The 17,079-nt window shown below is 37.1% G+C and overlaps 1 protein-coding gene across 1 annotated transcript in view; it reads right to left on the bottom strand.

Moving 5' to 3' along the window:
• Positions 1-2,928: 2,928 nt before the first annotated feature.
• Positions 2,929-17,079, bottom strand: part of LOC142336340 (actin-related protein 2-like) — a 229,696-nt gene continuing 215,545 nt past the window's right edge. Inside the window, exons 6-11 of the mRNA XM_075385099.1 lie at positions 14,640-14,776; positions 14,138-14,223; positions 13,920-13,983; positions 13,704-13,791; positions 7,147-7,337; positions 2,929-3,272 (exon numbers count right to left, since the gene is read on the bottom strand). Coding sequence (XP_075241214.1) covers positions 3,096-3,272; positions 7,147-7,337; positions 13,704-13,791; positions 13,920-13,983; positions 14,138-14,223; positions 14,640-14,776 — 743 coding nt within the window. The 3' untranslated portion in view covers positions 2,929-3,095. The remainder of the gene's footprint in view (positions 3,273-7,146; positions 7,338-13,703; positions 13,792-13,919; positions 13,984-14,137; positions 14,224-14,639; positions 14,777-17,079) is intronic.

Genomic DNA, 17,079 nt, shown 5'->3' on the forward strand with positions numbered 1-17,079 from the left:
GCTTCAAAGTGTACAAATATTTTTTGGCGCAAGAAGTAAGTCAAGTGTCATGAAAATCTCATCACGCAAACGACCTGAAATCTCTTGTTTTAAAGGAGTGCGAAATGATGTCTAGAGGTAGTGATAAACAAAGCACTCAAATGTTAGTTACAAATCACCCAAAATTTTCTATGCTGTCTGCGCACTTTTAAAACAATTTCTAAAATTAATTTTGATCCCACTTCGACATCAGCAAAAATGTACGTAAGCCATTCTAAATCGTGACGTAATTTAGCTTAAACAAATCTCAATAGTTTTTTATATGGATATGATATCCATATTTCCTAATCCTCATCATGTTGTACAGATAACACTCCACAACGTGCCTCATAACATCTTCTTTTAAAGCATGAATCGTGCTTATTATTATTATTATTTTCTCCATGGCATGAAAAGTATGTCAAATTTATTAGTTTAGAGTTACATAACATTCTAATTTTCAAAAGATGGTTAAACTCATTTGTTCGTTCACTGCTTGTCAAGATAGTACGCTACAAGATGGCAGCTTTTCGTGGACAAAAATACATAAAAAACAACTTGTAATCAAGATCCAGTGAGCAGTAAGCAAACAAATGTTACCTGAAAAATAAGTTTTGAGGCAAAAAAATCAATCGAAAGAACCCCAAAATACTCAAAACAATCCTAAAAAGCTATTTAATGATGTTTACGAGGTCCCAAAATCTCATCGGAGCTTATCAGGGTGACTATCAACGCTTTTTCTTGCTTCGATACAATTACCAGATGTACACGAATTCTTGAGCATCTTCAGCGACGATTAGAGTTTCAAAATGGTACGCAGTTTTAAAAAAATTGAGTGCGCACAAACAATCACCTGTTTCGGGGTGTAATACAATCAGATGGACTGAAAATGCTTGTTAGGTGTCCAAATAGTTGTTTAATTCAAATTTTTGAAGAATTAGGAGGGAAAATGCATCTTCGGGACCTTTTTTTCAAAAGATAATGCATTCCTATGCATAAATCAAACATCGCCATTTTTTGCGGATTGAAACGTACTGCAATAGTGTGCATAGTCCAGTCCCGAATCCTATTGAAAACTCAATGTCGATTTTGAAGCAGCGGTAACGATACCAGTGTTTTGGTGCAAAATTAGAAGTGTCAGTAATTTGGAACGCAATTAATGCAATGTGAAATCTGTATGAAAACTATGCAAACCCTTTGTTTGACGTCAAAAAAGTTAAAGATATAATGAGGTATTAGAGAACAAATTTGAACCAGTTGCATTGAAGCGCAAATATCAAGTGTATGTATCGTTTGGTACCATAGTGCAGCTGCTGCGCTCAGAATACAGCTTCTCAGCTTAGAAAGAAAACATACTAAATGCAGATGGTCAATTCCACCGGCGCAGCCGTATAAAACACTTCGTTTGCTGCATTCACCTTCATTTGAAGGCGCTTTAAGAAATAACATTTGTCTGAGGCACCTTTCTGTCCGAGATTTATGATCTTGTTTTTGGAGAAATCGTGCTGAATTTATCTTCGTTTTGCTGATTTTTCAAACTTCTGGTTGAAACAATGATCAAAGCAGATTTTATTCGGTAGTTATAACAATAAATATATGCATATTAATTAGATAAAGAATCTCGAAATTATGTACAAAATTATGGCTAGAAAATAATTGGACATATTTCACTCAAAATAACTTCAAGACAAGGCAAAATTTGGTTTACAATTTGCAATAACTACAACATGGACACTGTCTGCTTTACTCGAAAACTTATTTTGTGCATTTAACGGTACGTTTTGGAAATCAAGATTTGATTAATGAGGAAAAATAAACTCAAAAGTAGCGATGACAAACGTAATTAATTGGAGGAATTGGTTCAGCATAAACAAAGCTGAATTGCTCAGAATTCATTTTTAAATTAGCAGCATCGGGCATATCTCTTAAAGATGGAAATCTTTCGATCAATTCGAATCGATAGAATAGTTTCAGAATAAACATCAATATTTGCAGTATAGAGTATAGACAGATCGATCCGCAGGCTGACAAAATGCCCAATGCCAAAATTACCTTTGGGTCCGACCCAAAATACCCAACATTTTAACCATCGCTCAAATTAATTGCTGACCAAACCGAGCTACTTTATAGTGTAATTGCCATGTCCAGGCCTGAGCGGCCCGTGATGCTTGATATGAAACTATATCAACCTCACCTGAGATCTCATTGCCATTAGGCAAAATTATTGGCATTGGGTAAGAAATGCCATATGGCAGATCAGCAAATAGCGTCAAGTTTAGTTCACATTCAATGTCAGATCACATTAAAAAATTTTAGTTTGAGAAAAAAACAGAACAACGATTCTAGAGCACTCAAAATCTCAAATAAAATTGATGTTAAATAATTTGTGCTGCACCAATAAACAGTCATATCATTCCGTTTCAGTAAATTCATTGTAAACAACCTAACACCAGACATTCATGAAAATTTAGGTCTTATTCAGATTATCTTGTTTTGAACCAGTCATGACTTCATTTGTCACATACAAACATTAAATATGTTGACAATGTCACACTCGGTCGCTCAGGAAAAAGCCAACATATTCTGCTTCAAGATACTTAATTGCTGTTGTGAAGTTATTCGAACTACTGGTTTGAAGCTGTAGACACTTTGAACTTCGACACAGCAATATAGGTTGTGATATGCTATGTTGTACCCCCGATTAGCTTATATGCAGTATATATATATATATATATATATATATATATATATATATATATATATATATATATATATATATATATATATATATATATGCGCAGTGTATATTTCATTAGTTTCTCTTCATGATTAATTGATATAAGGATCTAACCAGTGAGAGGGATGGAGATCATTCACGCAAAATGTCTAAAAAGCATAATTTTCAAAAAATTTTAACGTTCAAAATTTTTTATCAATTTGGTATCAGCTTCTACCTAGAACAGAAGACCCGACTTATCTCAGTGTATACATTTTATCGTGACTGGTGAAACTAGACAGAATCAACAAGATTTCGTCGAACAATTTAAGCATGTGTCTTGTGAATCAGTCGTATCTATCTACACAGCAGTAGGCGGCGTGAGTTTATTTCGTATTCCTTCAATTCCACCTGTCTCATATTCCTCTTTTGTGATCCAAAAGTCCACCTTATCTTTCATGATGTTGGCCAGCACTGCCCCTCCCAAGAATACCATGTGCTTTCGCCTTGGAGGATCTTCCACCTTCACCCTGAACTTCTAAACACATCCCAGCCACACTTACACAAGTGAATTCTGCTCTTTGGAAAAACAGTTCCTAGTTGAGAAACGATAGTTGAGGCAATGGGAAAAATTGCGGGAATGAATAGCTAAAAACTTTATGCTATAAGCAAAAGCGGATCTATTCTGCCCCCCCCCCCCCCCCCCCCCCCAGCTTAGTGGGCTTATATTTTTTACGCACCCCCAGGCCCACGTGCTATTTTTTACATAGTAACGTGCTATATAACAACATATAATTTGTAATTGGGGGACATAAAAAACACTGTGGGGGGGGACAGAATAAATCCAGCAAAGCTTAGCCCAGGAGAGTGTTGGCTACAGGGAAATAATAAAGGTGCTTAAAATGGGGTTGCTGAAACACTTAATTCAGGCCACTAGTAAAGTTGCAAAATGAGACGAAGTTCAATTCTGACAAGACTTTTATTAGACTTTTAGTAGGAAACTGCAGCCAATGTAGTTGAACTGGTTTAAAATTTGAGAGAACTATTTAGATCACGCAGATTACAAGACATCAAATGTCATAAAATTCACCAGAAAAGTCAAATAAAAAATTGCAAAAAGAAACACTTGACTACAATGATTCAATAGCTTCAAACTTCATGCTAGAGCAATTAATACCCTGATTAGAACCACCGCGCACGTCACGAATACCGACACGACTGAGCCCAGACATGGAATATTTGAATATGTCTAATCTGGAGAACTAAAGACCATAGATTGAGATACAATTTATTGGTTTTGATTGATGAAACCCATTTTTCAACTCATCGTTGCTAACATAAAGGAATGTTAATTCACACTATGACAAATCATAAACCGAGTAACGTCGGAAAATGGCGCGGCAAATAAATTCAGGGGTTGTAGCCTAGATAAAATTTCTTTATGGGTGCAAAAACAAAAGACCATCCTCGGGTTCAAACCCCGACCTCCTGAGTCCGATCCCGTCACCTCGACAGAGGCATTAACCACTTGGCTATCAGGGCCTTGTCATCGTTTCTTTAACAATCGGTTTTGTTTGAACAACAAAATTACTTCGGAGTGAAAGCATTTGAAATCACTCAAAAATCAAGAAATGCATGAAAAAGTCACTTGGTGAGTCAAAGATTATACTAGAAGAAAAGCGCAAAAACTGTCAAGCAAAAAATCTGGAACAAAAAAGACATATGCGTACAATAAATGCTCCTTATTCGACAGTAATTAATTAGATCCTCAGTTGAGTCTCCTGATTTGCCACTTCAGAATTCATTACTAGTAGAGGAAGCAGCTCATAAGTGATTTCTGGCGAAGTAAGCACGTCTGTTAATGACAGGTTGCGTCGTTTTGAACATTATACTGAATACAAAAACTCATTTTAATCCAAGCAACTTTTTTCCACCTTGAGAATTTTGAACCCCTCTTTTTTGAATTGGGCTCCGGGAAGACATCTCAGTTGACCAACCAGTGATGTCTATCTAAGACACCCCCATTCTTCTTTTCTGTGTTTTGGGACAAGGCCAAAGTATACGAAGGCCCCTATATGAACATTGAGCTCTCTGCCCCATAAAACAGTACTTTGAGTCAAGCGGAATCGCGCTTTTCGAATCAATTCAGCTGAAACCTGTAACGAAGAAATACAACAATAAATCAAGCAATGGCCAATTGTTTATAAGTTGCTATACAAGTCTGACCAAGGGTATGGAAAACTTATTCAAAGTCGCCCAACTTATGATTCTCTGCATATGAGATCCACTCAAAATATGCAACACGTCTGCGTTGATGACTTCCTTGAGGTTCCAATGGGCACAAATGCTCTTTTCCCCGACACCTACGAAAAGCGTTATAAGATTCAACTACTTGAGGAAAACAAAAGCAACAAAAAAGGAAAGTATATCGGTTGGGGGACAGAGCATGGTACCTGGATCAATTCTACCTCAATTTTGGCATACTCTTGCTTCACTCGGAACTTTGCACGATGAGGCGGACACCTAGAGCGCTAGCCCAACAGACTGATTACTTGTACTTGCATTCAACTGACATTAGAGATTGGCTGGATAAGCTAAATGCATCAGAGAAGCAAGTTTACAGGGAGTTAACAGGGGATGGTCTTGATGCAGCTTGCTCGTCTGCAATTCTTTCACAGTAGCAAAGAAGAACTTAATTCCAGAAAGCAAAATCATACCAGATGACATTTTCATTCCACTTGGACAGCCTGCAGAACAGCTGTTTTTGACGTTACCCTGATTTCGCCGTTGCACTCAACAGAATTCATTGCAGCAGAGAAGGAAGAGGTACAATTTTCTGGCAACGGACCCAAAGAAGAATGTTTATGACGCTAAGCGCAATGAACAAGGGCATTTCTCTTGTACTGTTCCCAGTAGAAACTTTTGGGGGTCTGTCCTTCATCCTGCGAAAAACTCTTAAGAGTTCGCCCGCATTATGTGACGGTTAGAGTTACTTTTTGTCCAGACTGAGTAAACTACAATATATTGTCGGAATCATAGTCGACAGTTATAGTCAAGGGCTCTGCCTTAATGAGTTTGGCTCGCTCAATTCGACCAGATTTAATTAAGAGTCCACAATTAGAGCAGTCCAAATTGATCCTTTTGCATTGAACCATTGCAACGCGTGCAGCAAACGGGAGTCCTTTTAATGTGGTGAATGAAATTTAAAAACCGTAATTTTCAAATCACCCATTGACTGTGAAGGGAATTGAAAAATTGCTACTGAGTTAGAGAGGAAATTAAATGAAACAACAACTCTCGAGATAAGATTCAAACTTCTGATTCTACAAAGATCTTTATTTGAAAACTGCGACAAAGAACTGAAGAATGATTTTTGATTACCACGCAAAATAGGATATTTTAATTTCCTGAGAGATTTAGGCAAACATACTCCACCACCTGTCGGACAAACTACTCTTCAAAGACTGGCCAGTAGTCGGCTTTAATTGTAGCTAGCTTACGCTTAGGAAAGACAGTCACACTGGGTAAGAGGCGCCACCTGATTGGGGCGAGGCGTCGTCCAAACAATGAAACTTCAATTTGCCCTTCAAAACAAAAGTGTGCTTCCTCGGCAGCCTGGGTCATGCGTGCACTTAGAGCCAACAGTGTCTCAAAGAGTTACAGAGACTTAACTAAATCCCCGGGCTTTACCAATTCATCGAAAACTTAAGATAGTAAAAAATTTTGGGTCAGACAAAAAATTTGCATAGTACAAAAAATGCATCATACAAAAAAAGACAAATTTTTCAAGCAATCAAAAATGTTCTTGCCTAATTATAAAAACGGCTTAGCAAAAAACTTGCATTAAAAGGCACGTAAACCTTCAATAACTGCTTAACTTCGTTTAAGAGCAATTAAAACATATGCCAAATACTTTTGGACGAAACGACTGGTCTACAAATTAACCCCTGAATTGACAAGACTAATATAATTGCCACGAACATTGTTTGAGAGCAATTAATAATGCTCTCAAATCCATAATAGGTTAGAGACAACAAATGAGTAGTTTGAGGGAATTTTTGAGAGTATAGGGGGAAAATCAAGTTGACATTTGGGTTGAAGTATGGATTGAAGTAATTGGCATAAACTTTCGTCGTACCTTAGAGAGTTTCCAGCCCAGTTTTAGTGATTACCCATGAGAAAAGGATAGGCAGTTTATTTGTACTAATTTTAACGTTATGCCCAATTTTCTTACTAAAAATGTAAGGGTTCCCTGATAACCCTTATTGGCGCAAAATTGAATCAAGATCGCTTAATTTCAGAATGCGCGCAATTCAAATCACTCAAGAGGTGGAATCGAAAGCACGTTCTAGAACAAAACGGTCAAGCCAAAACTTTTCATAAAAAACACGCTTACAAAACTGATATCATACCGATAGTCTGGACTTGTCACCCTTCAGTGTCCTCTCCAGATAGAGCTGCTTGATCTCCTTCTCGAGACGGGAGGGGAAGCCAGGCAACATGGTGGAACCACCTGAGAGCACCACGTGTTTGAAGATCTCTAATCGGATCTGCATGTCACACTGGTTCACTGCCTCAAACAGCAGCTCCGCACAGCCCGCTTCTAAAACATACAATTAGCAACTCCCTTCGAAGAACTAAACAGACTCGCCAATTGCTCTCAATCGACAAGTGTGATCTATTGTAGCTCGCTTCGCGTAGGGGGTAAAATGTCCCTACGGGGCTTCAAATGATGTTTTACAATAATTTAAAACATACCCGGCAGATTGCCGGAAAATAGCCGCCGTTGATTCCAATAAGCATGATTGGGATTGAAAGAATAGAAGATTTTGAAAAAAAAAGATTTTTGTACAAAAACATTTTTTAAGTCCGATTTATTTTGATGGCATTTCGTAGTTGAAGATAACATAATTCTGTTTCTTAGAGAGAGGATACAGGGGCTACTATCAATACCAATAAGCATTAGAGATGGTAACTAAGACTTATAGGAAGGACGTTCAAATAGCGGGCATCTAAAATTGGGCTTTATGGGTTTATCCCGTTTCTACTTCTGACTTCAATTTTTTATACTGACTCTGTTCACTTTGAATTGCTTTGCTGAGCAACTGATGTTCAAAATCACTTTTAGCAGAATGAGAGAAGAGAGAAACTAGCCTAGAGAAGTCAAAAAGACATCACGCAAAATGTTCAAAAAGCGGCAAAATGAGTTAAAGCGAAACATTTTTTTATTCGACGAAGTAAGAAAACATAGCAGGACAAGTCCTGACGTACAATTCAAAGAAATTTCATTGACTAAACAGAAAACTAGACCTAGAACGGACTTTGAATGGATTGGGAAAACAGTTTAGAAAAAAATTCGATCCAAAAAATTGAAAAACAGTAAAAATCAAAGTTAAATTGCCGCATGTGAACAAAAAACCACTTGCGAGAAAGCGAATTTTTGTTCAAACACAGTTTTCTCACTCTACTTTAAATTTAGAGCGAAAAAAATTTCACGCCGCAAAACCACTTGCTTTTTCGCTCCACTTCCTGTTTCGGCGTGACCAAAATCACTACTCCAATTTGACTTCAGAAATCATGAAAATGTGTGAACAGATCTTAAAAAAAATACAGCGCCCAATACAATTCAAATTCTTTAAATTGTAAAAAAAATAGGAGCGCTATAAGAGCCGGCTGAGAAGATGAGGGCGGCTATTAATTAAAAATGAATCTAATCCTCATTTGCCTTTTAGAAGTAAAGTACCGCCAATTGGGTGAAACAGCGTAAAATTCTGCATGAAAAATTTCAGATCACGTAAAACTCGAAAAAGTCAAGGACGAAAGTGATCGAAAAACCAAATTTGTAAAGCCAAAAGCCAATTGAGTAGTTGTTTGTGAGCTATTATAGACTCGAAAGAAAAGATCCGCCGTGCCAGAAAAAATTGAGCCTCTTCAGACTAAAATGGCGTCATCAATGTCAAGAAACTTTATTAGACTCACTACGAACATAGAAGACTACCAGCTTCTTAGCGGTTTCTTTTAAAAGTTTCGGAAACTTTTCAAAAAAAATTACAATTTATTACACTTTCTAATTTTCAATTCAATTTTCGATACTGACTCTATTCAATTTAGTTAGCTTTGCTGAACCACTGCTGTCTAAAAGAACTATTTATTATTATACTTCAGTATACTACACAACCTCAACTACCACGAACTCCCAAAAAAACTAAAAACGCTCGTAATCGCGAGCAGAAAAACTTTCAATTCAGAATGTTCCATTTTCTCTTTTTGATGATGAAATTTAAGGGCACAATTTAATATTGATATTTGTTTCTAAACATAGCCGGCAGATTGCCGGAAAATAGCCGCCATTGACGCGCTTGATGCGCGTGAAGATTGAAACAGCAAAAAATAGACAGAAATTGACAGAAGTTTTCTCAGAACTGACAGAACTTTTTCAATTGGTAAAAATCTTTTATTTGGTTTAACTTAGATTTCATTAGATTAGATAAATATAGTGAATTCAAGGTCTAAATTGGATAACAATCAGCTTAATGCTAATACCAGCTAGCAGTATAATTTAGGTAGCTTTGATATCTTAACGAACTAAGTCGTGTCGTGAAACTGTCTTAATGCCCGGGCATCATTGATTTATCCCGCTTTCGATTTCGCTTGTTGAGCTGGAACATAATTGCTCAAATTTGCTGCATGCCCTCCAAATGCCATTCGGTTGAAACAGCGTGTTAACGTATGTAAAAACAAAAAACGCATCAAAAAGTCAAGTGAATTAAAAACCATAGCATGACAAGTCCTGAACAAAAGAATTGAATTCTAATGACCTGACAATCAACAATTTTACAGCACTATTGAAGTATGAAGTCAGAAACACAAACCCATGCCCTATATACGACAAAAAATCTAAAGCATAGCCGGCTGATTGCCGAAAAACAGCCGCCGTTGACGCGCTTAATACACATCGCGATTGAAACAGAAAAAGAACAAATTGACTGAATTCTTTTCTGTGTCGAAAACTGTTCTAATTTGGCGTGCAGTTTCAGTTAGATTCTAAAACCATACTTAATTCAGCTTTTAAACTGAAGGCTAATAAGCTTAATACCAATATCAGCTAGCAAACACACTAAAAAATTTTTATAATTCGGGATGACTTAATGACCGGGCTTTATCGATTTATCCGTCTCTTTTGATTTTGCTTTTTAAAACTATATTGAGCAATTCAATGCATGAAAGTTATAATCCATTCAGTTGAAATAGTGAATGAAGTCAGTCAGAAGTCAAACGTGAAAATCGTGACTTAATTAAAACGCAAAACAGAAAAACAACCGACTAAGCGTCGGAAGAATTGCTCTCGAACGACTAGTGGGAGCTCTAATCAAATGCAACCTGCTGCAGTCGGGGGGCGGGGGGGGGGGGGGAGAGAAGGGGAGCCTGAATGGTTTTAAGAAGTTCAATAATGGGCTTCAAATAACCACATTAGAGGTTAACATATACCACTATTAAGATTTAAAGTAAAAAATGGCACCAGTTTCGGCGCACTTTTCATTTGAGTTTTAGTATAAAATTGCCGCCAATTGACTTCAGCTACTTGAAATTGTGAATGAGAGAGAATTTTAGATCACGCAAAACGCAAAAAGTCAAGGGCGTAAAAGTCACTCGAAAAGTCAAAATTGTCAAGCAAAAATTTTGCATAAAAAAGACACACGGTTGCAATAATTGCTATGAACTTCGTTCAAGAGCAATTAAACGTGATCAAAAGGTGAAGCCAATTTAAAAAACAACAGGACAAGTCCTGACGTACAATTCAAAGAATTTTCAGACTACACAAAGAGCTATATCTAGAACGGACTATAAGTGAACTGGGAAAACCATATTTCAAAAAATAGATAAAAACAAAATCATGTCAAAATGCCGCATGTGAACAAAAAAACCACTACCGAGAGATGGAAATTTGGCTCAAAAAAACAAGGCCTAGAATGAACTATGAATGGATTGGTAAAACCATTCAGAAAAAAAATCAGATCCAAAAAATTGAAAAAACAGTAAAAAATTAAAGTGAAATTGCCGCATAAGAAAAAAAACTAGCGACAAAGCGAATTTTTGTTCAAACACCATTTTCTCACTCTACTTTAAAATAAGAGCCAAAAAATTTCAAGCCTCAAAACCACTCGCTTTTTCGCTCCACTTACTGCTTCGGTGTGACCAAAATCACTGCTCCAACTCCAATTTGACTTCAAAAATCATGAAAATGTGTAAAGAGATCTTAACAGCGCCCCGATACAATTCGAATTCTTTCGATTGTAAAGAGAGCGCCTAAATAATAGCCGTTTGAGAGGCTGACGGCAGCTATTCATAAAACATACCCGGCAGATTGCCGGAAAATAGCCGCCGTTGATTCCCATAACTCTATTGGGATTGAATGAAAAGAAAATATCAACAAAAATTGATTTTTGTACAAAAACATTTTTAAGTGCAATTTATTTTGATGTCATTTCGTAATTGAACATACTCCTGTCTCTCAGTGAGAGGCTACAGGGTCCAGTATCAATACCATTAAGCATTATAGATAGTAACTAAAACTTATGAGAACAAAGTTCAAGTACCGGGCATCTAAAAATGCGCTTTATGGGTTTATCCCGATTCTATTTCTATATACTGACTCTCTTCATTTTGAATTGATTTGCTGAGCAACTGCTGTTTAAAAGGACTTTGAGCAGAATGACAGAAGAGTGAAACTAGCCTAGAGAAGTCAAAAAGATTTCACGCAAAATGTCGAAAAAGCGGCAAAATGGGTAAAGCAAAAAAAAGTTTGACGAAGTAAAAACATAGCCGGCAGATTGCCGGAACAGCTGCGAAAGAATAGAATTGCGTGCAGTATGATAGAGATAGAAACAGATAGATATAAGTTGAAAAAGTTATCGACGCCGCTCAAAAAGCTATGTAAACAAATTGAACGATAAATTAATAGAATTTGTTAAAATTCATTGCGCAGAAGCCTTTTCATTAGGGACCCTTATTAAACATATGAGTTCCTTTGACCTTAAACTAATTTAAAATTTTCAAGTGCAAAAGTCATTTTATTGAGTGAGGTAAGTCACTTATGATCAAAATCTAATCACGCAAAAAACTTGCTAGAGACAGTGAGAAATGACGTCACGCGCGCAAAAGCAGTTAGTGACATGAAGAAGTCATTCAGAAAATTTGACTTTTCAGCTTTGAGGTGTGAACAAATGTAAAACGAAAAAAGCGTCGGACGACGAAACAAAAAAACATAGCAGGACAAGTCCTGACGTACAATTCAAAGAATTTTCATTTACCAAAAATAACTAGACCTAAAACGTACTATGAATGAATTGGAAAAACCATTTAGAAAAAAATCCGATCCAAAAATTGAAAAAACAGTAAAAATCAAAGTGAAATTGCCGCATGTGAACAAAAAACCACTAGCGAGAAAGCGAATTTTTGTTCAAACACCGTTTTCTCACTCTACTTTAAATTTAGAGCGAAAAAATTTCACGCCACAAAAGCACTCGCTTTTTCGCTCCATTTCCTGTTTCGGCGTGACCAAAATCACTACTCCAATTTGACTTCAAAATTCATGAAATGGTGTGAACAGATCTTAAAAAAAAGACAGCGCCCCAATACAATTCAAATTCTTTGAATTGTAAAAAACCAAGAGCACCGCAATATAGCTCCGCTCAGCTTACAGCTTCGCAACTATAAAAAAGAAGCGCTATAATAGCCGGCTGAGAAGATGAGGGCGGCTATTAATCTGCAAATACTTCACCATCAAGAATCGTCAAGAAAACAAAATATGATTGCTAAAACCGAAAACGAAATATGAGACCTAAAACCGAAACTCAGCCGAACTATTTGAACTTATTTCAAGCCCAATAAGAAGTTGCTGACTTCATCTCACACTTAACCCTGCCCAAAAATAACTTGTAGGAACACTGCTTCCAAAAATACTGCCCTGTAATAATCTGCAATAAAAAACCAACCCCAAAAAGTTAAAGTAGGCAAAGTTATTTCATTGGGTTAGTCATCAGTGATTTAAAAAAATGATTACAACAAAAACAAGTGCAAGTCAGCTAAAAAATGACTTTAGGTACAAATTGCACTAAAAATGCCCTGAATCAATCCGAAAATCTACTCACACTTAATCAAATAAAAATACAAAGGCGCCGAATCAGTTCCATTGTAGCGCCAAAATCAGAGCCTTTTTATTGGTTAACTGTCCTCAAATGAGTTCAGCTACTCAAAATTGCGAATGAGAGCCATTCAGATCCCATGCTACTCAAAAAGTCTAGGAAGAAAACGTTAACCGAGAGCTGAAATCTGCCAAGCAAAGGCAGTTTTGTTTAAAATAACAACGGACGATGACAATAATTGCCTTAAAGTTGCTCGAAAGCAAATACGTACCCCATAGAGAAAATGATAGCAAGATAATAACGGTAACATAATTTTGAAGGGCGAAATTAGGGGCAAAAGCCATTAATTTCAGGATTGGTGTTACCAATACCTCAAAATTTTCAAATACAGCAGACTAACGTCGGGCGAATTGCTCTCTGACGTTAGCGTCGGTAGAATGTCAAACAATGTCCAAAGATCATCCGTTCCCGCGAACGAGCTACAACTTTAGTATATACAAATTTGTATATAGCTCCATAAAAAATACATTGCGTTCCATTTTAGCTTGTTTCAACTTTTCAACGAGAGGAAGAAAAAGAAGTGCACATGACGCCTGCATTGGGTCTCGATAGCGACGATGGCAACATGAATTCTTCATTTATTTTCCGTTGTTGCTCGCTAATGCATGCTTATTGACATGTTTATTTGCACATTGGTTATTATTTACTCTCATAAAGAATACCTAGAGCTCATACTGAGCCCCATAACATGTCTAGATGCATAGTATTAGACGATGCCCCTATCTGTGGTAAAGTTTAGATGGTAAGGGATTGATTAAGCTCACTTTCAACATTGAATAGATGAGGTTGGAACAAAATCTCAGGCGCTTGGAATCGTTCGCTGCTCAATTTGACATTTCTACCGTCTTCTAACTAAAACAACAAACACAATCACAACACTAACACCTTCACAAAATGCAAACTTTTACGGTAAACTTCAGAGCTTTCAGCTGTGTTTGCAAACAGCATGAATTGTATTAAAATTGAAAGAAAGTATTTACTTGGTATTGTTCGACTAAAACTGTGGTTTCTTCTGCTAGCTTCTGTTCTTCTTGAGTGTCATAACTGAAACATACCAAGTTATAACCAGCATATAAATAGACTTCAAACTCGTCATTTAAAGAACATCAAGACCACGATAGTAAAACTATAAAAATGGGACATTATAGTTACAATATTTGTATATTCGGGTAATGAATGAATGTGTATTTGTATTAACCTGATGTAGCACAATTTCTCTTTGATTTCTCTGACTGTGTCGCCGTCTGAACTCTTGTTAAAAGCATATCCCCTCAATTGTAAAAGCTAAAACCAAAAAATTTGACATTTCTGGTACAAAAGAAGGTCTTTTAACAACAAAGAAACATAACAGAGAACATGTAATAGGACAACTTGCTCAAAACAATTACTCAACGCGCCAAAATACCAAAATAGGAGGCAAAAGTGGCTCTCAGGGCATGTTTGTTATTCTGCCTAATAATAATTTAACGAGACAATTTTACCTCTTTTTTCGGCTAAAAGGGCCCCAGGTGTTTTGGTTATGTAATTGAGGAAAAACAGCTTTAGCGAGCATGAGAAGTTGCCAGAAACTCACTATCTCACTATCTATCTCAACAAAGCTCAAACAACGGCGACTTTCTGTTCATATTCAAACTTATCCAGTACATTTTAGCCCATTCCACATATTAAGATAGCATGTAGTGAGTGGGTGACTGACTTACCCTTATAAGGTAATCTGTGATATGGCTTCCGGCAATGTCCAGTCTCTTGACTGTATTAGGGTTAGTTCTCCCTTCGTAAACAGGGCAGATGTGAGTCACCCCATCCCCGATGTCCATCACCACACCTGTCACCAGACCTATACAACACCAGAGAACAGTTTAAACATAACCAACTAACGTCGGGCGAATTGCTTTCAAACGATCCGCGAGCGGTTGGCTTCATCAGTAGCTAGCCACGGTTTAGTGATGCTAGCTTAAGCTCAATTGAAGGGGCGTGAGGTGAGCGCAGCGGGGGGGGGGGGGGCAGTGTAACAGTGAGGGGGGGGGGGCAACAATGGGAGGGGGATCTTCGGCTGCACGGAGCCCTTACGGTCTGAACGATGTGCAGGGGTGGGGGGAGGAGATCAATTTCTAAGAACCGCCCTTCACACTATAAGTATAAGTCTCCAGAAGAGTTTCAGTGAATAGCATACCTGGAGACTAGTGAGCTGAAAGCCTCCAACAGAACTTAATGCCCACTGGGCGTTTTCTGAGGACGAGAAGTCAAATGCGTCAGACGAAAAATCGGTCATGCAAAAAATCGATTAATGAAAGACCAAGAGAATTAATAATTGCTACAAACTTCGTTTGAGAGCAATTAACAATGATTTCTTAAAAAGTGCCAGTTAAGTCATTTATGATAAAACATTTCTACTATAATTCAACGTTAATGAGGATAATAGATGATCACATCACGCCACAAAACAACAGCTGCAGTGCGGTATAAACAAAAGAGTTATTATTATTATTGGTTTAAGCACCATTTAAAATCTCAACAGTGCAGGAAAATTAAAACAGACAAGTTTTGAGTTTTCGCCTGAATAAAATTTCAGATAGTATAAGTCTCAGCTCAAAAGAGACTTTATTCCACTCAACAGCGACCGCATGCGAGAACGAACGTCTTCCAAAACTAGAGCGAAATTTGGGAACATGTAGATTGTAAAAAAAAAATAGACCTTGTAACCATCGTGTTTCGTTTCATTAAATCCGATAAATATAGTGGGAGTTTGCCAGGCTGATGTACAAAGCGATGCGCATACAATAGGACTTTGAAGATACTGCGTTGTCTAATTGGCAACCAGTGTAGCTGCTTCAGGTATGACGAGATTAGTGTTGAAGGTGACAATCGAAAAATCAAACGCGCGGCAGAGTTCTTTATTCGCTGAAGTTTTGCAAATAAAAAGCTTGGCAGGCCATGATAAAGCGAATTACTGTAGACCACACGTGATAACACTAAAACTCTGATTAACTCAATTAGGACTGATGTTTTAACTTGATCTCGAATTGACCATATTTTACGGAGATAATAAAACGAATTCGAACAAACAAAGTTAATCTGTCGTTGCAGAGTAAGTTGACAATCAATATAACAACCTAGAACTTTTACCAGTTTAGTGTAGTTACCATCTTCTGGCAGACGTAAGAGACCATGTTTAACAATTTTACATTTCCGAATAATCATATACTCACTCTTATCCGCATTCAATTTCAGTTTTGCATTGCTGAGCCAACGTTGAATCGAGGTAAAAATATTATCAAACATGCATTGACTGAGGGTCGAACCGAATACAAAATAAAGACAAGTACCATCTGCGCAGAAATGGTAGTTTATTTCTAACTCTTTCAGCTTATCTTCTAAAGGCAACATGCAAAAAGAAAAAGTAAAGGACAAAGAACCGACCCTTGTGGCACACCCGTCTTAACTTTAACATCACCAGAAAGACATCCATTTATGATAACTTGTTGCGAGCGATTCGAATGATAATTTTTAATAAGCAGTAACACAACAGATTGCAAACCAATCCTTTTCGCTAGTATCAAGTAAAAACTGATGATCAATTATATCAAACGCTGCGGACAAGTCTAATCCAATATACATCACGGAACGCTACTCGTCCAGATAACAAAGATCATTAAAGACTTTCAGTGAAGCCGTTTCCATTGAAAGCGAGCAATGAAAAGCACTCTGATACTTGGTCCAGAGATTATTAGATTCCAGATACAACTTAATTTGCTCAAAAACAACTCTTTCAACAACTTTTGACATGAATCTTAGATTTTTAACAGGGCGATAACTCGACAACAATTCAGGATCAAGGCTAGACTTCTTTGAGCGGCCTCACGACGGCTTGTTTGAATTGATTTGGAAAGTACCCTGTCTGGAGAGTTAAATTAATTAATGCAACTGAAGTAGTCCGAAGAATTTGCCAAAACAATTTTGCATAACCTAGTTGGTATAACATCATTCGGTGCCGTAATGTTCGAAATTTTTGGTAGAAGTAATTTCAAATCGCTCAGTGTAAAAACCTGAAAAGTGTCCAGGGTAGTTGTACGTGAATTATTCAATTTTAAACCATTCGTTAGAGGTATTGAAACTAACACGGTTTCTATTTTCTTAACA

The sequence above is a fragment of the Convolutriloba macropyga genome, chromosome 3, assembly GCF_964194025.1.
Source record: "Convolutriloba macropyga chromosome 3, txConMacr16.3, whole genome shotgun sequence".
NCBI classification, from domain to species: domain Eukaryota; kingdom Metazoa; phylum Xenacoelomorpha; order Acoela; family Convolutidae; genus Convolutriloba; species Convolutriloba macropyga.